This window comes from Chironomus tepperi, unplaced genomic scaffold (genome assembly GCF_022539635.2).
Source record: "Chironomus tepperi strain 1889 unplaced genomic scaffold, CSIRO-AGI_Ctep_v1 contig_161, whole genome shotgun sequence".
Lineage (NCBI taxonomy): Eukaryota > Metazoa > Arthropoda > Insecta > Diptera > Chironomidae > Chironomus > Chironomus tepperi.
The window spans coordinates 220612-241991 of NW_027226283.1; the positions used below are offsets into that span (position 1 = coordinate 220612).

Genomic DNA, 21380 nt, shown 5'->3' on the forward strand with positions numbered 1-21380 from the left:
CTCAGTCCAGCTGTTTGTTATTGTCGTCACAGAATCGAATGAATGAATTACATTATTTTAAGAATGAGAGCGATCTTTAACTTTTTTTTTCATAATTAAATGATCTTATAGTGAGATTAGAATAACAAGAAAGTATATGTATAGATACATACTTTTTTTCCATTATTATGGAGATGAATGATTAGCCTATTGAATAATATAATAAAAAATAATGTGACAGGATGAAGTGGAACAATAATTACATCATTATGTACACTGATCACGTGCATATCTTAAAAAGAATTAAAAAGACACAATCACAATACATGTAGACGTAACTTTTTATGTGTATTTTAATGTAAATTTATCAAAAAATCTAAAAAAAATATATAAAGTAAGAAAGCTCCACAAACTGTTTTCTAGAATTATTGTCTTTAGAAATAGAGACGTGTAATGAGTTTATGCAGTGGTGGGCAACCTTTTTTTCCTCTGGACACCTTGATGGCAAGCCTCAAAAACCGCATATATCATGACATTTCCAAACAGTTTTGGCGACGCACTAGTGTACCGTGGTATAAAGGTTACCCACCCCTGCATTAATGTATAAAATTCTGGGAGAGTCAATGTGTTGATGAGTCAACAGTTTGTGCCATTGAGCGGAGGTCCCTCAGTGCAACTTACTCTCTGCCTTCTCTTATTTGTTATGTTTTTACCATTTTTTTGTTATTTTTTTCTTGTGCTGCTTCAAAGACTCAACGCTTTAGTTTTTTTATTTTTGTTTCTTTTATTTTCAATTCAGTTTGTGTGTTGAATTCGTGTGCAGCTGACGGAATATTTTTTTTTAATTTTTTCTACCTTAGTAAAAAATTAGTGAACCGCGAAATTGTGCAGTACTTCACTTTTATGTTGATGTGTTAAACAATTGTTTCGCTTTAAAATTCAATAACTAAATGTTTGCAGTTTTCATTTTCATAAAAAAAAAGAATTTGAATGACACAGAATTTATGAGTGCTTATTTAAATACCACAGAATAGGAAAATAACACGAAGTTGATCCTATAATACTTGTTGAAGTGAATATATTGGAAATATGAATAATTGGGAGATTTCATGGCTGTATAAAATGTTTAATTAAAACCAAAAATGGTGTTTTATGATACTGAAATTAACAACGAGCAATTACCACCAATAGGTAAGGACATAAACAACAACAAAAAACGTACGAATAATGAATACTTCAATCAATCGAAATAAGAAGCCTTCCCGTCATTACCTCTAATATGCAGTTAATTAAGAAAGGGGAAAAAAATATTCATTCTAGTCATTGTGAGGTTTCATTCATTTTTACCATCTTCAGTACAATGGAAGCATGATAGGAAATAAATTACAAAACAAATAAGAGTAGCGCATATTTTTATGTAGAGCGTATCACTAATGATGTTTTGTACTCCATATGTTTTATCTCATTGTGTTTCGATCCACAAAAATAGAATTGAACAAAAAAGAATTAATGAGTGTGGTCAGGATCAATTGGATATGAATGAAAGTCATACAATTGTATGAGATCATGTAGAAAATTAAGTGCAAATTTGACTTTTGCTCATTCACGTGTAAGACAAATGATATTGTTCAACAAAAGAGCATTCTGTTTACATGAATTTCAAACTCTGCAGGTTGTGACTTAAAATGTCAATAAATGCTATGAACAAGCATTTAACGTGTAGCTACAAGAAGTGTGCAAATACCATCAATTTTCAAAAGAAATTTTTTTTCTAAAGAAAATAAAAGACTTCTTCATGTCACTGTCGACTGTAGAGCAGAAATTGTGATGAAAACTATTATAAACTTTTAAAAGAAAGGTTAATAATTTTTTAAAATACAAAAGAAGACACGTCGCTTTATCAATGAACACTTGATGAGCAACAATTTGTGTGGCAACTTCTTTTCGGAGCAATTTAGTTTGCTTTAAATAATTACCATCTTTTGTTTAGAGAGTTTCTTCTTCTTACATTGCAAAAGATCTATTTTTTACTTCTTCTTTGCCATCATTTTCTTCTTCATTTTAAAGAGCGTGAACACACTTGCCAGGAGTTTTTAATCTTTTTGTTACGACACATCATTTGAATATAATGTCTAATATACCCGAACAGCAAAGCGTGTTTGCTAAGGCATCGCTTTTTTGTCGCATCAACACGTAAGACATGAAATTGCACTCATGGCATCATGATTGCTGATTTTGGTCCATTATTCTGGCATGAAATGGTCTTGTCTATATTTTGCATCTTGAGATATCTTTTCACTCAAACAAGAAACTATTTACGAGTATCAAAAGTCAGGTTTCGATATAAAATCTGCCGTTTTTTAGCCAAATCTATGGTGCCGTATTAAAGCTGAATCCGGCACCAAATGAGAGTCTTACCAGTCTATGGCTAGATTTTAGATCTGACTTGTGCTATTTGAGTTGAATCTTCAAAATTCCTCAAACCTTCCTCATAACTTTACTAACTTACTTACTTACTGCTTTGGTCAGACAGATCAATGACTTTTCACAGATGCCGCCTGAAGCTGGCTCTATCGCTGGCTTCCGCATGCCAATTTCCGATACCAAGCGCAATTATCATTATAACATTATTATACCTAAATATTTCCACACCACACCAATAAATGACTCATATGAAAAACTTGCTTCCGAAATTTCCCAATCCCATAAATTTACTAGGCATTCCTATGACTAAGACTAAACTATAAGCCAAATAAAAAGTTTAAGAAGCTCTGCCAAACACAATGTGAATTTTCAATTGTTTGCCACGATTGTAAAATTTAAATTTTTCAAAAGAAGAATGAAATATAAAAAATAACGATGTATATGCTTATGCCTTCCTTGTCTTCTTCTAAGTCATAATAAAATGTAAGTCGGCAAACCTTGCTCAATGTCGTGTCTAATCGAATGGGTGTGAATATTAGAATGATCAAAACCATTGATATTTATCATTCTCTTAATCCTCATTCTCGATAAAGTTTGATGGATGAGACTTGATTGGAATATTAAGCAACACGAAGAGTTTTGTCAGTAATTCCGAGAAATTATGATAAATTGATAAAAAAATATCAGATTTTCATCGCAGAAAAAAATATACTTTAAATTTCATTGTATTCGCTTTAAAGCATCAAATTGATGTATCATGACTCATGACGATGACAATTTACGTATGTTTCAATGTTACGTACACGCTCAACGAAAATTGATCTATCATAGATAGTTAATTATTCAATTGATGATTGATGATCTGTTTATGCACATGACTCCAAAAAAAAAAAATTAACTAGTAGCAAGCGTAACGATAAATTATACCAAGTATGAATATAAAATTGTTCGCAATAATAAAACCTGTGAAGCAGCATTGGAATTTATTGGGCGTAAAAATATATTATAATCTTCTTCTATGTCACTTCTTCAAGTATCATCCAACACAATAAAGTTCCGTTCTATACCAAAATTGAAGAGAAATAACAGCACAGACATATATGTGTTTATAGATTGCCATCTCATTTGAATTGCAAAAAAGGTACGATTTGGGAAATTAGCCTTCGGAATGCGTACTAAACTGCAAAAAAATAATTTATATTCAATTGCTTATAAATTCATCGGTCTTAATGAAAAGAATTATGTAATGTATTAAGGAGTGCAGTAATAATGGAAAGTTATTTAAAAAACAGATGTTATTGCATCTAGCGGTAAACGCTTTTATTGATGTACATGATTTCGAGATATAAACCAACCGAGTCAGAGAGAAAGAGCTTATTATTCAATTTTTAATTATATCACAAATTTTTTGATATGATACATAGTTACTGCCAAAAACAAACCGAGTGGGAGTGCTAAAATATCTTGTACTGGAATTAAGATAAATTGTGAGCCGAGCGGTAAAATCATATTGATGCTAAAATCTCCCATAAATTCGCCATTGGGTGCTTTTTGATTAAGGCTTTACAAAACGTTTCATTTAGTCTATATATGTCTGTACGGGAAAAGAAGAGATTTACTTATTCATTTCGTTGCTTTACAATATTGATTCCAAAATTTAAGACACTTGACCAGAGTTGTCACAGCTGTATCATTGTAGCATTTGCCTTTGTCAAGGAATTTGTCTACCCTCATTGCCTTATTGCTCTTGACACAAAAATTCTATGAGAAGTCAAATTTGTTTGCCATTCTATGTGTAATTTCTTTGAGACAATATTGATAGGTTACAACTCTGCACTTGACAATACAAAAGTTCTTTTCATTCAACTTCCTTTTGTGCTCGAAAGGACAATTTCAATTAGAGTCAGATGGAACAAAATTGTATTCTATTGTGACATAATTTATGATAAAAGACAATTGAAAGGAAAATGTTAAAAGCAGCAAAACTAAAGAAAAAATACATAAAACTGTAGAGGAAAAGGAATGTCGCTGTTTCTTGTACGTTTCTTGTTGAATAAATTTTAAGTTAAGTCATTTACGATTCAAAGCATATCGCGGGAGTGATTTTTCCAAATCGCTGGTCACCGTACTCATTACTCATTGGCAAGAATAAAAAGAATTTTTAATTAAGCACTCTATGTCCATTTTCAGATACACCAACGTCGAGTTTATCGAGGAAATGGTGTAAATTACGTCAACGGTGTGCTTCATTTCATGCAATGAAAAGTTTTGATTGTACATCGGGAGAAGGCCCATCTTCACTTCCTTATCTACATTATGATAATGGACTGACTGAAGTTATGCCTAATGCACAGCAGATATTTTCACAACAACAACATCATCATCAACATCAGCAAAATTTTATTCTCGCACATGACCCACACATGATTACCATTATGAATGAAAAGAAACCAAAGATAGTTGCAGCAATCGATAATCATCATAATGCTTATTATGGAAATAATCATCAAATCGTGTACGAACCTATTATGGAACATCAAAGAATGAAGACATGCAAGTGCAAAAACAAGTATTCCGCATCAGCATCGTCATTAAATTATGATGTCAAGTCAGAACCAGCACAAATTATGCACGTATTGAATCAACAGCAGACACGTTTACAATATTTCGATGGACAAGACGTAAAGGCAAAGCCAAAGACACGAAGGCTAAGTCTCTTTGGTAGTGAACGTAAGCCAAAGAAGGAAGTCGAAAAGAGCTTCGACTTGAAACAATTCAAATCTGTATCGATGAGATGCAATCATCATCATCAACATTTGATGTATATTAAGGAGCAACAAATGCTTCAACAGCTCCAACAACAAAAGCAAGCCGAAGAATTAGAAAAGGATTCTCAATTAGTCAAAAATACAATGAAGATGAAGTTTAATACCGTGGGTCGTAAAAAAAGATCCATTTATGATATATTTTTTAATAACAATAAGTCTTCCCCAATCAACGAACCTAATATTAGACAGCCAACATTTTACGTACCGCTACCTGAAAAAATAATAGCTGAGAATTCAATTCAGCATCATCAACATCGTGCACATATTTGTAATAGCGCACATCAAATACGTTCCCTACGTTCACGTTCAGTATGTGCTGACAATAGCAGTCGATTACTCTTTCATAATATTGAAGAGTCTTCAGGTCATCAAAAGAATTACGAGAAAAAATCAAATAGCTTCAATCCCCGTGAATCCCTTGAAATTACATCCTTTCTATTTAGTAAATTAAGAATGAACTCTAATGATGGAGGGGAAAAAAGTGCCACATTCTCTGGACGACGGGAGGAGCATTCTGTTCAACAGAATGAAAAAATTTGCAAACGAGTAAGTTATGATTTATTTCAATATCATCAAGTGTTCTTCATTTATAATTTCAATATCCGGAACATAAAAAAACTTCACCGTTCAGGTAGAGTAATGAGCGCTTCATGTACAATATTAATATATTTTGATTATATGGTTCTTGTCGAATACTCTTAGGTTACATAAAATGAATCAGAGAAGCAATTTGGTTTCATTGTTTAAAGCTGTTCAAAATATTTCGCATCCATCGAGCAAGCTTTTTAACCTTTGTGTTATTATCTTACTTTAAATGCTTACTCGTCGTAAAATAAAAAGAAATAAAAGAATTACATCATATTTTATAAATAGCTTGAATAGATTTGAATGTTACGATAATAAATACCGGGTATGTTACATCCATAAGTCTCATATCTATCATCCACAAAACGTAAAAGGTGTCGATGCTTTTATATCACTTAAAAGCATATTCAAACTTTTGTTGACATGATATCACTTTCATAATGTACATGATAAATGCTTTAAGGGATGTCTACTTATTCTGTGACATTCTTAGGTGGGGATGGTCGAGATTTTCTTACGACTTAAGGCTTTTTCATGGAGACTTTGTTATGCAGGGAGTCTGAACACCCCAGACAGTCGATGTTTCACGTTACTTCATAAGTGAACGGCCCCTTATCTGTTTCACATAAATATAAATATAAATATATTGTAATGTCGCTGCATTATCTTTAAAATTATTTCAACATTCTCAAATATTTTCGTAGCATTTCATGTGGTTGTTTGAGCAAAGGCTTGAATAGTAATGAGAAAATTTTCGTACATACTTACATACTCATCATAAAGTTTCACGTTCTGCTTTAATCACTTTCATTAAAAAATGTAAATTTTGTTATGTCAGGGAGGAATTACTCGTTTTAATAGTAAATCTTTTATACATCTTCATATTTTTAGCAAATGAGAGTATGTTGAGCTAATTACATCAAGTTTTGATTGATGCACACGATAACTTTATTTACGGGGAAATCCCATTAGCTCAAGATATACCAGATATGTTTATAGCAAATTTAAACTTTTTTTTTTTTCATTGAAAACAAAGAATGAAAACTTTATTTACCAATACACGGGATGACCTTCTGCCTTACCTTCTACAAGGTATACGTGTGCTCTAGTAGACTAAATATATAAATTAAAACAAATAAACAGTAAAATGATTTTCGCAGTAAGCATGAAGAAATATCGTCTTTACGACCTGAATATTCTCTTTTTTTGCGAAAATGTATATCTGTGCATATAGAAATAATGAAATCTAGCAATTCATAAATATTAAAAATACATTGGGGTTCTAGAAATGTTATCATTTTCGATGTGCAGACATGAAAAAAGTGAATGAATTGAAAATTTCCGTTCATGCATAATTCTCCACGTTTTCACCTCATAATAAGCATCTTGGAAATGTTAGCATTTTCATTATTCACCATCACTTCACATCACTTTTAATCTGATTTTCATCGTTATCGTTATCGCTCCTTTGCCTTAAAGAAATTAGAATAGAACGAAAAATAGGAATTTGCATAATGATTAAAATTTTCACAAATTTTCTTTAAAATAATCATAATACCTCCAACGTATTTCCGGCCAACACGAAAATCAAATGTCATTGTCAGCACATAATACACATTTGAAATTTTAATACCATCAGGATCTACCCACAATGATTAACTGACAATTTCGATCAATTTTTAATACTGCATTACTGGCGATAAGAGTTAATATGACTGTATATTTGAATGTGAGATTCCAATGTCACGACGTATTTGTTATATGGATCCGGTATCAAGAAGCCTTAACATGGGCGTAGACGGGAATATTTACAGAAGAAATCCGAGCAGACAAGAAGTATGGTCATGAGTATACTAACAAAATTGAGCATGATCAATTATTTAGATTGAGTATATTCATCATGCTGATTTAGGGGCTCAAGTGGACAAAAATACGTTATAACTAGTTAATGTCCATTTGATATTTAGATCTAGATTATTTTTGTCCACTTGGATAAGTATTCTCTGTTCGGTCTATCCTCAATTTGACGTGCGTTTCTTAAAAGGCGCAGTGGATGTTTGAGCTTCACTGGATAAACCTCTGACTCTTACTAAATATTTCCGGTGCAGTAACTCAATGTCGACGTTTTTCCAAGGTTGTCTAGATTTCGATCCAATAAATATCTCAAAAAAGTATTTATTCACTGCAACTTAAGAGTTCACAAAGCCGAGACCATGACTTTGAAGAATTTCGGTCTCAGTGCCAGTCCCAGTCCCGGTCTCGATAACTCGTCGAACGAAACCGATACTTTAGCAAGCCCTACCGCCACTGATTACAGCAAATATTGTAAACAAAAACAAAATAATCGTCAGACAGGAGCGGCATGATTTACAAACATTAATTCCCATAGCTCGGGATTAAATGTCATGTTACATTCACGTGTAAATATCCTGAAATAAACAAATATTAAATTAAGTTTATAAATATTTTTACAGCATTCATTAGAATTTTATCGCCCTTTTCCACACAAAAATTTAAATGCTTTGAAATTCAGTCATGAGGATATAATCGGAATTATTTCTATGATGGAAATGTTGAACTTTCATGTGCTTTAATGAGAAAATTGAATTTGCGTATGATAGGATGCTCAAGTTGATGTTTAGATTAAAGGAAAAAAAGCATAAACCCATTACATATTTGCATGATTTTTCTTCGTCTTGTTCTTTAAGATGTTTCTTAGTAAAGCATTAATCAATGAATTGCGAATTTTCATAGGAATTAAATATAAAATTGGAAATTCCATTATGCAAAATTTCTTTTTGAACTAAATGTAATGTATTGTTAAAAATAAAGGCACAAAAGTTGTTAATCTTGGAGGTCGTGTTTTGATGGCTTCGTCGGTGTATTTTTTAAATAATCCTTCCAACAATTGCCAGCCGAAATTTGAATTTCTCATTCTTATGACTTCTTTACCTTTTTGGCTGCAAGAATTTTATTTTTTGCGTTTCAACAAGAAAGGCAAAAGAATCGACGGAACCACATCATAGGCATTGCCATTATCTACCTTTCTAAATGTATAAATTACCGTTAATATAAAGCTCATAAATTAAACTAAGTGTGCATGACCTGAATTACTAATTAATTATTCTCTGCAATATTTATACAATTTACCTGTTGTCATTGCCAATGAAATAATGTTGTATTATGAATTTTTCATTTTTTTAACAGAAAATCTCGGAAGAAGTGGTCGTCAACTCAAAAGATAATATTAATGTAAAGGATTCCAACGGTAATTCAACATCAAACAAAACGGACTCTACCGTTACCCTACCGGCAAAATCAAATATTATTCCTAAGAGTACTTTGATATTAATAAAAGTACAGTTCATCAAAAATCCTGGGTCAAAAGCACTCGGATTTTCGATAGTAGGTAAGACATTAATGTTGACATTCTCTCATTTTTCAATTTAATGATTTTTTTCAACTTCAATTGTATCCCTTACCCATTTTTTGAGTGCTTTTGAAATAAATTTGCATGCTCACTTAATGAGAATAAAAACTGCTCCAAGATATGTTGAAAATGCCATAAAATTTGGTCGTAACGTAATGTAAAGAACTGTTTTTCTTTCTACAGGCGGTATAGATTCTCCGAAAGGAAAAATGGGTATATTTGTAAAAACCATTTATCCATATGGGCAAGCAGCAGCAAGTGGACAACTGAAAGAGGGTATGTAAATATACTTCCGCTTAACATCAACCTCAATATCAATTTCATACATATATTTTTTTAGGAGATCTGATCCTATCTGTGAACACTCAACCGCTGCATGGTGTGACTCATCAAGAAGCTATTAATGTTTTTAAAAGTATAAAGAACGGTATGGTTGAGATGATTGTTGGCCGACAGCAGAGTATTAATCCACAATAGAAAAAGCTAACACATCATTTCCTTTACATCAGTGGTGTAGCAAGTTGGGCTGGGTCGGCGATTGTTTTATGGAAGTGCGGTTATGTGGTTATTTTACAATTTTTGCTGTCATGTTTTTGGATATAACACTTAAAAACTACAAAATTTTCTCAATTTTTCTCAATGAAAAATTCAATTAAAATTTTCAAACCCGCAACAACTCGGTTTATCAACATTGTAGTAAAGATTTTTATGTATTTTTTGGTAACTACGGATCTTTACTTACATACCAGACTTTAATATAGTTTTGAACTAAATGTTAAGGCAAATTAGAGCAAAAGTAGCTGTTGACTTATTACGTTTGGCAATTAAAATGATTTTTTGACCCTCATTCCCACCCCATCTCTAGTTTCAAATCTTCCATTCATGTTAAGGTGTCACATATCCGTAGACCCCCTTCCCTCCCTAAAAAGCGGATGTAATAAGTCAAAGATCCCTAACCGCACCTCAGAAACCCTATTTTATGGAGCAAAAATCACAAATGAGCGCAAGTTCAATTTTAAGGGATGCAAAATTACATGTAAGGAAGCAATAAAATTTAGAATATGTCTCAAACACCAAAAACGCACTTGCTAAACCACTTCTGTACATTAATAAGAGAAATTTTTAAAGTAAAAAAAATTTATTTAATTTTTCGCAATTTATTTAATCATATTTCAATTACCTACATATTACCAATTTAAATACTGTATACCATGACTTTTTTTTGCAATATTGTTAACACATTGGATTGAAAGAGAAAATATATTTGTACATAACGAAAAGTAAATTTTTATCTTATTTAATAAAGATATACTGTTATTGAATTTAAAAGACATTTTCATCATGCGTGTTCCAAACACAATTTCTTAATATGATTTCGTTCCTCCACTTTTTACAGCTGACGAATGCAAATTTATTATCCATAATTTGCGCAATCAAATCCTCGTCTATATCCAATAAAACCTTATTTAGTTCAATGTAATCGAGACTTTGAGCAACTTGCATTAAAATTTCCACATAATCTGCGTCAACTGTGATGTTAGTGCCTATATCATCGACATGGATATGAGATAATTTTGGCTTATTCTCAAAAATAATGTTTAGTGCTTCAATATCCAGTGAAATAATATTTTTTACCCTCAGTCTTTCCAGATTTGGCATAGCATTATTGATGAGCGATAATAGCGACGATGTTGATTGAAATTGCTCTCTGGCAGGATTATTGAATTGATTGTCATAGAGATATAACTCCTTCAAATTTTCATTAACAAAATTATTGACGGGGAAATTTACGACCTTGACAGAATCTGAATCGCATTCAAAAATTAAGCTTTGCAGATGTTTGAAATATTCAATTATTGTTCCAATCACTCCAATTGATTGACCGTTAATTATTAATTTATTTACGTTTTTGCAATTCATCGATATTGCTATAAAATTTTCTGCAAAAATCTTCAATTTGGGAAATTCTATTTTTAAAGTTTGAAGGCTATTGAGGCATAATTTACTGATGATTGCGATATATTCTACCTCCAATCTCTCATAATTCAATGCAAGCTCTTGTAGTTTTGTAAGTTTTTCAACATTTCCAATTAAATCCCATGAAATTCTATCAATCCACAGCTTCAAAACTTTCAAATTATTCATTTTACATATCTCTAAAAAGTCTGTATCGGTAATGTGAGCTTTTGATAGATCTAAGCTTGTTAAACAATGCTGATTTTTTATTATTGGAGCTACGTTCCTGTTGCTCATTAATTTCAATTTGATAAATTCAAGAGCACTCATCAATGCAGGATCTACGAAGTATGGATCGAATTCAAGCTCTTTAATATTCCTCTGGTTTTGTAATATTTTTCTTAATGTCTGTACATCTAAAACAAGGTTATTTATGGATAGATAATAAAGCGTATCATTTGGAATGCGTAGAATTGTTCTCGATATAATAATATTACACAGCTGAATATTTAATAATCTCAGGTTTGGCAAATATAATTCAACATTATCTTTTTCTGTTGAACTAAACGAAACATCGTAAAGAAGAAGCCTCTCCAAATTTAAATGCATGCCTAGTAACTTAATAAATTGGCTTTCAGGAAGTTTTGAATTGTATATGCTTATAGCTTTAATTCTTTGGTTGAATTTCTCAAGAATATTTCTTAGTCTCTCAGTCACGTGATCATCGTCTGACCTCAAATTCATCATCTTTATTTCATCGAATACTCTCCCTGTATTTATCACAGACTCATATTTTTCAAGATCATCATCAATCTTAAATGGATATAATCTATTTATGAAAACTTTCCAGAAGTAAATCCAATAATACTTACATCAATCAGTTTTAATCGATATTTGTTTGCCTCAAATTTACAGATTAATTCATAAAAACTCCAATTGACCAGTGATAGATTCCAACGATTTGGTAGAAACTTGATGATATGAATGAGAATTTCTTCTGGAAGAACCGTAAAATCACCGAAATCACTGTTAAAATCCATTTTGTATTGTGGACAGAACTATTTGGTAACAACGTAAACAAACGACTGACAAACAGCTGATTTTGTTTACATGAAAAATGAGAGTTTTTCTCTCTGGAACCTTGAACCTCGAATTGTCAATATTTTGTGAATTTACATTTTTTTTAGATTTTTTCATGATTATTTGCAGGCTTAAAACTATTTTTCGTTGCAATTTAATAATTAAACTGCTGAAATTAATCATAAAATTTTAGCAATTTCCGTAACGGAATTTAAAAATTCAAAAATAACACATGATTTCCAAAATGTTTGAGAATCACAGGAATTCTAAAGTACATAAATTTATGAATGAATGTAGTATTACCAAATTTAATTGAAATACCTTGAACTCTTAAACTCGTGATTTTATTGATATTATTCCATTTACGATATTCCATTCGAAATTATCAATAAATTCCTTCAATCCCTAAAAGCTCCTTATATACTTTCGCATATGTACGTTATTGACAATATTATGAGAGAAAACCTCTCTTACAAGCATAAGAAAGTATTTATTTCGATTCTCTCTCAGATTGATTCATTCAGTTTATCTTCTACATCCTTTAAATACACAAAAACGAAAATCCATTTAAATATCTATTTTTGCGGCTGAAGATTGTTAAAAATATTGACAGTATTAATATTTATAAAAATAGGATTGAGTACTAACAAAAGTGTAAAAATAAAGCAATGCAAGTAAGTTGTTTGACATTTTCAAAATATTGTGAAATTTTGCCGACACTTATTGATTCATAAATATATCTCTGATTAATATCAATAAAGCTAGTTTGATCAATTGACTAAGAATATATAAGGAAGTCATCTCAAGATGACATACCAATGAGACATTGTCATTAAGGAATAAAAAAGACGTGATGATGTTTATCTTAGGATATTTTTAAGACATTATCAAGTTATGTCTTTGAAAAAGAAAGAAGAAAGCTTACTTCCTGCGTATATAAATAATGAAATTATTCAGGAGAGATCATTTTTCTGAGAGAAAATGTGTGTGTATATAAATATTTTTCTCATATTTCACTCTCTTACGTCAATGAAACAGAACGAAGTAATAACAACAAAATCAGAACTTTGAAGGAAAAGTTCCTTCACGACGGTAAACATACAGACTTTGTTTGCGAATACAAATTGGTAAATTAAATGCTAATATATGCCACCAGTGTCATCGTCATTAATTTAAGAGTCCTGGAAATAACTTTTTAATATCAAAGCGTCGCGACTGACTCATGCTGTGATTCTAAAAATGACGTCATATAAATAACTTTCTGCATACACAAAAACAAACTTTATATATTTTTGTCGATTTTCGCTCTCTATGTAAGAGAAAAACTTGAATATGAAAATGTGTATGTATGTAGGTGTATGTACATACTCTCACAGGCAGAAAAGTAAAAACAAAAAAGATTTTTCATTCAGCTGTATGAAAAAAATTTTCCAAGCGGCAATATACACTTTAGTTGATATTTGCTGTTGCTCAACATCACACATTTTATTTTATTTTGTACAATCAAAAAGGGAATAAATCTCATTCATCATTTTCGTACTCTGTTCGGGCTAGTTTTGCATATTTCGTAAAGACAAATCATCCTTGTTATTTTAAGTAATTTAATTAAATAAGTTTACTAAATATGGCATCATGGAGATATTACTCGGTAAGAATTAATTAATTGATAAAAATGTGACTTTAATTATAAGTTCCGAGCACGTGCAAATCACAAAAATATTGTGAAAGAGTGAGAAAGCTTAATAGCCACTTAAGGAATGACTGTAATAAATTCAATAACAGTAGAGAATTAAGGAAGCAACTTGTAAACAGCTTATTCTGTTTCTTCAACATCGTATTCGAAAACTAAGTGGGTGTTTAAACAGCTTGTCGGTGCACAATCTTGTAGTGATTTCCAGCGAGAATTGAAGCAACATTCATGCATGTACAGAAAATCATATGCTTGAATATTAAATTTAGGAAGGAAGAAAATTAATTCAAAAAAATTTCTATAAAAAGAACAACTTTCCGTAACTTCGTTGAGGCACATTTCTCTTCTTAAAAGAAATGAATATGTATACACAGACGGACGACTACATCTATGTCAAGTGCAAAAACTGTGTGAAAAGCATTTCATATTGAAATCACACAGAAAATATGGGCTTATGACTCAACAAAAAAGCATTATCCTTAAATGATAAATGGAACTAGTTTTTGCCAATAATGGCAGTGAAATTTTTTGCCAGAATGAAAAATGACGAAACTTTTTAAAGATTTGAATTCTTGAGATAGATTGATATTTGTATAGGCATTTCAAGTTCCCTAGATTTTCTTTTGGGGAATCATTAAAAATGAAATATGTAGGTGGAATGCATAAAAATGCAACAATTTTTCCAAATCAATTCTTTAATAGATGTTTGACATGAATGCTTGTTCCGATTTAGGGGTCATCTATAAATGACGTCTAATATTTTGAAGAAGTTCTTTGACTTAATGGCACATACTTCAAATGTACAAATAGTTGAAGTGAAAATCAAAAAAATTATGAAACATCATTGATGAACGCCCCCATAGTAAAAATACAAGCTCAAGCTACTCAAAATGTAGTAATTTTTTATTTCCTTTTTCGGTGCTACTTGCTGTATAAATCAGAACTGTTATATCAATAATTGTACATTTATAGAATAAAGTTCGTTGATACTTTCATCGTATCCTCCCCAATAGATTTACTTCTGTGTATCATAAATAAATATTTCATCAATGTGTAAATCAGGCTCATAATATTGTATGAAGCTTAAAACAATTTCAATTACTTTCAACAAAGAAATTATAAAATTTTTTTTACGAATACCTACACGAAAAAATACATCAAGATTGAAACAAAAAATAATGATGAGGATATAAATAGAAAAAATCACGAAGAAAAATTAAAAAGTGAGAAGAGTAAATTCCATTCAGATGATTAATATAGAAAATTAAATTAAATGTGCGCAGGTAACATGTCACAAGAAAGTAAAGTGAAAAAAACAGCGCTCACATTTTCGTATCAAGGTTGAAAATTATTCTCAGAAAGTTGTCATTATGCCAAGAAGTCTACATACTTTATAATGAAATATAAAAAAATATGTGAAGACATATAAAGAAGTTTTTTTTAAATAAAAACTTTAATACCAAGAAGCTCCACAAACTCGCGAGTTTCACGCTTTAATGATTTATGGAATTGTTATAGGCATGTAAACCTTATGTAAATTGTGAATCATTCATGCTTGAAATTCTAAATCCCATTTATGCAGTATATATAATACAATAAATAAATAAATTTAATGCATTCATAATATATTTACACTAAATGATTCTATTGTGTACATAGTCGAGTATATAAGTGGGAAATAACAAAACGTACGAAATAAATTCAAGTTCAAAGTTAAGCAATGAGAATATTACAATTAAACCGTTATTGGCTGATCAATAGAATTAATTTTGTCTATTTTTGTACATACTTATGTACAGCATCCAAACCTTATTCCTACGATACATTTTATTCATTATACACGTGTGTTTGATGTCATTTTGATAGACATATGGACATCAATTAGAACTCGTGCAATGCACACGAGACTGCATACTTGTTAATTAAAAATTCTGATATACTTTGAAGTAATTGTCAGCTTAATATTAAAATTTAATTCTTATTATTGTAATGCAAATGTAATTATGGATATAACAAGCTTTTGTTCTAGACTTCCTATTATTATTCTTTGAGATTGACAAACATTGTTGTAATGATAATTATCATCTTAAAAACTTTATTACGACTTAAACATTTTGTCCAAAATTGTTCATAACCCCGAGCAGAACCAAAAATCGAATCACAAAGTCATGAACGACTTGCCGTAAATTTTATACCCAGTTCAATACAGTCACTTGAATGTGATTAAATTTGTGTGCGTTTATAAAAAGGGTGAATGATGCAATGATGATTTTATATCCAACACAAAGGACAATATCCAATAAATATCTGTTATTAGATTTTTATGTCGCAGCATCTTATTTCAAAAGCGCTCGAGTCATTTGATTGAACGTTCCCCAAACTTAATTACATATATATAAATTTATTTAATTCATCAATTTTAAATTCTTGTGTAGGACGATCTGGAATTATGATGCTGTATAAAGTAATAAAACTGCAACGATTATTACAAAAAGTTCTAGTTCTGCTTGTAATCTTAAACAATAAACACGTTCGAAGACGAAAAATAAATAAATAAAAATTTAAAGAAAGTGAAAGTTGTTGTTGAATACAGACACGATGGCTCTATACCGCTTGGTAAAACACTTCCTTCAATTGATATAAAAATTGAAAATCTTGTTCCGAGGAAGAAGAGCTTGACGTGAAAATTTATCGATATTTTTTTTAAGAACTGGAATAATTTATGGATATTCCATTTAAACTGAAAAAAGTCTCAAGTGAATTTGTTGTTTTGAAGAATTTATCGATGATGTGCAAAAAAAAATTGAGAATTCCTCGTTAAACTTGCTACATTCTTTTCAAATATTTCTAAAAATAAAAGGAGATGAAAAATCGATAGCATCCAGTATCTTGAATATCTAATACGGGCATTAATAGACAAACCTTTTACACAGAATCTCTTTGAATATGCAAACTTTTATACTTAAATATTTTCATGTCTCTGTCTCGATTCCTTCACATTCCTATGTACATTAAAAGCTTTGTTTTCTTGTAGTACAAAAGCTTTTTTCAATGCAAACATATCAAAACAAATTTACACTAAAAAATACCGCTTGAAATATTGTTTGTCTGTGACAAGTGCGCATTTTGGTGACTCGAATTTATTATCATTGGTGTCATTTGTCAAATGTCCAGGGGAAGAATACCTCACTTAAAAAGTTCTACAATATCGATCTTTTGATTTTAAACATCATGATTTGCAATTTAAGTTTCAATCACCCTCTTTCATTCATGACTGTCATTGTGATAAGATGTTCAAAATTGGAACTGTTAATTTGGTCATTCTTGCTTGCTCCAGGCTCAAATTTAAGAATAACTAAGAATTTTAATAAAATACTAATCTTCGCTTGAGAAAACACGATCCAAAAATGCGATATGGAGAAATTTTCAAAAAAATTAATTTTAGAATACAATTGCTCTAAGTTTTATCATATTTTGACCAAAGCATTTTCATTAATTTAATCAAGCCTGAATTAATCTTCATATTAAGCAACTTGAAGTGAAATTTTCTATTTTTGTCCCCTATTTGATTCCCAAAGCGCATCAAAATACCTATGTAGGACACTCAACTTACATATTCGGGCCAACACTATAGAAATATGAAAATTTCCAATAGACACAGATTTAATTATATCAACCTTCTATTCTAATCGAAAATGCCAATTTTTTTGTGAAGCGTATCGATCAAAAGAATAATTTTCATAACGAAAAATCATGTCTCAGTTTGTAGTTGAACATGATAGAGACAAGTTCGTAGTTAGAGAACATGGCATTAGTAAAATTAACACCAGTTTTTGACCCAATATATTGAATGATGTTAGATTAAAGTGTACTTTGACGCATTACAAGTTAATAGGAAAAGAAGATGGGAAATGAATCGTCAAGAAGCAAACGTGTAGTGTATCTAAAAGCAATGAAATATTTATATTTAGTCTAATGTAATTAGCATATTGCTTCAATTAGTCAGTGAATGATATTGTCACAAGCATGAATATTTTATGATAGTTACACAATATATCATACATTAAAAAAGAACTAGTTTGATGGAATGTAGTGCTACAATTATTTTCACATGCACGACAATCATGAAATTTTTATTGACAATTTCTTTTTTGTCTTTGGTCGAAATTTCTAGTCTAAATGTTGATGACCTGACTTAAATTTTGAAATGAATTCCGAGGATATCTTCTCATGACACCGAATTTCAATTAAGCTAAAATGTGACAAGATTTCGTGAAAATTTTAATTCCCGAGAAATCCTGTCTAGTCATAAAACAATGAATTTATATGGCAGAAGAACTAAAAACTTTTGAATATTCCTATAAGTTAAAAACGAACTTTTATTTAATTTTTATAAAATTAGAATTTCATTTGCGTGCTCATGCACTTGAATAGCATCAATCGAAATAAATTAGGATACCGGAAGGGGAAAATTTTAATGCAATTTATATAAATGGACATTATAAATTGAACATTAATTCTATAAATATATTCAATTTTTTTTATTGCAGTATTCTGGAAATTACAAAGACAAAACTGAGGTTACAACAGGTACATAAAATCATTCATTTCCCAATAAACAAAAAATTCATAAACAATTTTCTCTCAGGCAAACAACTTCAGCGAATAATCCATTATTCAGTAACACCGTGTCGTCCATTAACATCATGCATACGTCGTAATGATCCAAACATACTATATGATGTTGATTGCGATGAAGTATATCCAAGGGTTTACATCGGTGATGCGTAATGATATAAAAAAAATGTAATTTTATCACTGAATAATTGAGAAAAATTATTGTTATAGTGCTGCTGCTAGGAATAAGCAATATCTACGTATGATGGGCATTACACATGTTCTTAATACGGCAGAAGGTTCTCGTTTTGGACAAGTTGATACAGGTCATAGTTACTATAGAGATATGAGCAATTTAAGGTAAATGAACTGAATGTTCTTATTCATATAAAATACAATTTTTCCTGTTTTGTATACCAGATACATGGGTTTTCCATTGATTGATCAACCTGCTACAGATATATCAAGATACTTTTATATTGCATCAAAATTCATTGAGAATGCTCTCAATAGTGGTGGTAAGTAATTGAATATTTAATATATATGTGAGAAAATCAGCATTCTATTCATGAAATTCACAGGAAAAGTTCTTGTCCACTGTATGGTTGGCATGTCAAGATCTGCTACATGTGTGTTAGCATATCTAATGATATCACGAAAGATGTCTGCAGCTGAAGCAATAAGAACTGTCCGAATGCACAGAGATATACATCCAAATGAGGGATTTTTACAGCAACTTGCAGATCTCGATAATGAACTCAAACGTGATCGTTCTTACTATTGATTTGATAATACGAAAGACGACAATTTCATCATGTTCACTTCTGCATCACATTACGTAATATAAATAAACCAAATCACGTGCATTAAATACAACATACTTTAGTAACACAATTAATACTTCCATGAGAGACCATTGACAGATATAAATCATGAAATAACAAACAAAATACTGTTACGGAAATATAAATTAATTATTTATTTATTTACCACTACCCCAAATTTAATCACATTAACATATTAACTTCCACGCGTAAGAATGGAAGCAATCGTGGTTCCTTTCAATACTCGTGTCAGAGGTCGAAGTTGACTTCAATTTTGTATCGAGTCGAGTCGACTCAGGTTGAATTTTCCATATAAAATCCGAGTCAACTTCGAGGTCTGACTTTTCCCGTACAATCCCGAATAGACAAGGGGCAGGCATAGATGAGTATGTTGAGTGTCTATAAGGGAACTTGTTGATTTTTACTTGTTTTAGTCTTAAATTTTAATTTTTTTAAATACATTCTTTTGGGGCAATTATTAAATTAATATTTAGTCAATAACCTTGTATGACAAGCCCAAACCAAAGTAAACTTGATGCACTGCTCCATAAAGAATGTACTAAATATGCAGCACGAGCCAAAGGAGTTCGAAATTTATTAAAGTAGATACATTTGAAAGAGATTAGTCATTTATATCTGTATAAATATGTAAATTTTGGAATTAATAGAGGAATTTTACAAATTTTAATCATAAAACACAAATTGAGGATACAAAAATTTTATGGCAAGTCATTTGATACATATTCAAATCCAGAGATTACATGCAATGGGAACTGTTGCAAATGATTAAGCAAAAAATATTATGCCAAAGTATTTTTATTGTCACTTGGTTTCAAAATGATTGCCGTAAAATTTGAGTTTCGCTCAAAAATCTACGTAACCAAATGTGCTACATTCATATTTTAAATGAACAAATTTTTCGATAAATAATGAAGTTGATTAAACATTTTATAAGTTAAAACAATTTAGTTAAGTTTCTCTAATCATACATCAAATATTTAATTTTAATATCACTTCAGAACACAGTTTTCCATTAAGATTGTTTTACAAAAAATTGTTTTAGGAATTAAGCATTCACAGTTAAGAATTTGAAAAATAAATGACTTTTAAGTTTTGAGGCTATTTTAAGAAGAAATTATTTAGCGATGGATGAATTCATTGATCATTATACTTGAAAAAAAAAATGAATATTCATGCGTCATTCTATTAATGAACTGACGTAGTGGTCACGTTATGCAATTTGGGTGACGGCATATTATACTAATTTTGTGGATCATACTCTGATTGATCCAAGTTCCTGCACCAGGCCAGTGTTACTCTAATATGAAGCCAGATATTAACCAAATCCTTTATCAAGCAAGAGTCAACGCGGCTTGGGGTCAGTAATAGATTTATAAATATTCAACCCTGTGTATGTTATATCACAATATGAAATATATTTAGAAATGCAGACAAAGTTAGAATTATAGCATAAAGTTGAGTCTGATTTTGTTTAAAAAAGTATGACTTGAGTCCCCTCGATTTCATTTAAAATTTGAGTCGACTTCGAGCTCTGGTTAGGATATAGGATGAAATCATAATCTTTAATTGATGCCATTAATGACCGTCTCATAGGAATGTCCTAATCAAGTCCTCATTTATTCAAATAATAATGTCTGGCCGGTCTAATATTTATTCATCCTTGCAAATTAGGAATGTTTTACTAATTTCTCAAAGTGCGACGGTCTGATTCCATAATGAGTAAAAATTGGCCACAACAATACTCATTTTGAGTTATTAAAACTAGCACTAATGGGTCATTTGGGAAGTCAGAACATTTTGCAAATATCACAGCATAAATCATTCTGATTTTAAATGTTGCGAATTTTAATATGCAAAGGTGCGCCAACATAATCGATAATGATCAAAAGAGTTCCATCTCAACATTTATTTTATTTTATGAGCAATTTTATATTTTATGATTTTGA

General features: G+C 30.6%; 3 protein-coding genes across 3 annotated transcripts; 2 read left to right on the forward strand and 1 right to left on the reverse strand.

Annotated features, from left to right (window-relative positions):
• Positions 1-792: 792 nt before the first annotated feature.
• Positions 793-9761, forward strand: LOC139088252 (uncharacterized). The gene is made up of 5 exons (XM_070637381.1): positions 793-1170; positions 4594-5777; positions 9024-9225; positions 9430-9522; positions 9587-9761. The coding sequence occupies exons 1-5, from the start codon at positions 1122-1124 to the stop codon at positions 9721-9723; spliced, it is 1665 nt and encodes a 554-aa protein (XP_070493482.1). The 5' UTR covers positions 793-1121; the 3' UTR covers positions 9724-9761.
• A 657-nt stretch (positions 9762-10418) lies between these two features.
• Positions 10419-12272, reverse strand: LOC139088253 (uncharacterized). The gene is made up of 2 exons (XM_070637382.1): positions 12075-12272; positions 10419-12015 (listed from the first exon to the last, which is right to left on the reverse strand). Exons 1-2 carry the CDS (start codon positions 12240-12242, stop codon positions 10570-10572), a joined length of 1614 nt encoding a protein of 537 aa, XP_070493483.1. The 5' UTR covers positions 12243-12272; the 3' UTR covers positions 10419-10569.
• A 1438-nt stretch (positions 12273-13710) lies between these two features.
• Positions 13711-19676, forward strand: LOC139088187 (dual specificity protein phosphatase 3). The gene is made up of 6 exons (XM_070637272.1): positions 13711-13930; positions 18523-18562; positions 18621-18759; positions 18821-18949; positions 19010-19107; positions 19171-19676. Exons 1-6 carry the CDS (start codon positions 13907-13909, stop codon positions 19371-19373), a joined length of 633 nt encoding a protein of 210 aa, XP_070493373.1. The 5' UTR covers positions 13711-13906; the 3' UTR covers positions 19374-19676.
• The last annotated feature ends 1704 nt before the right edge of the window (positions 19677-21380 follow it).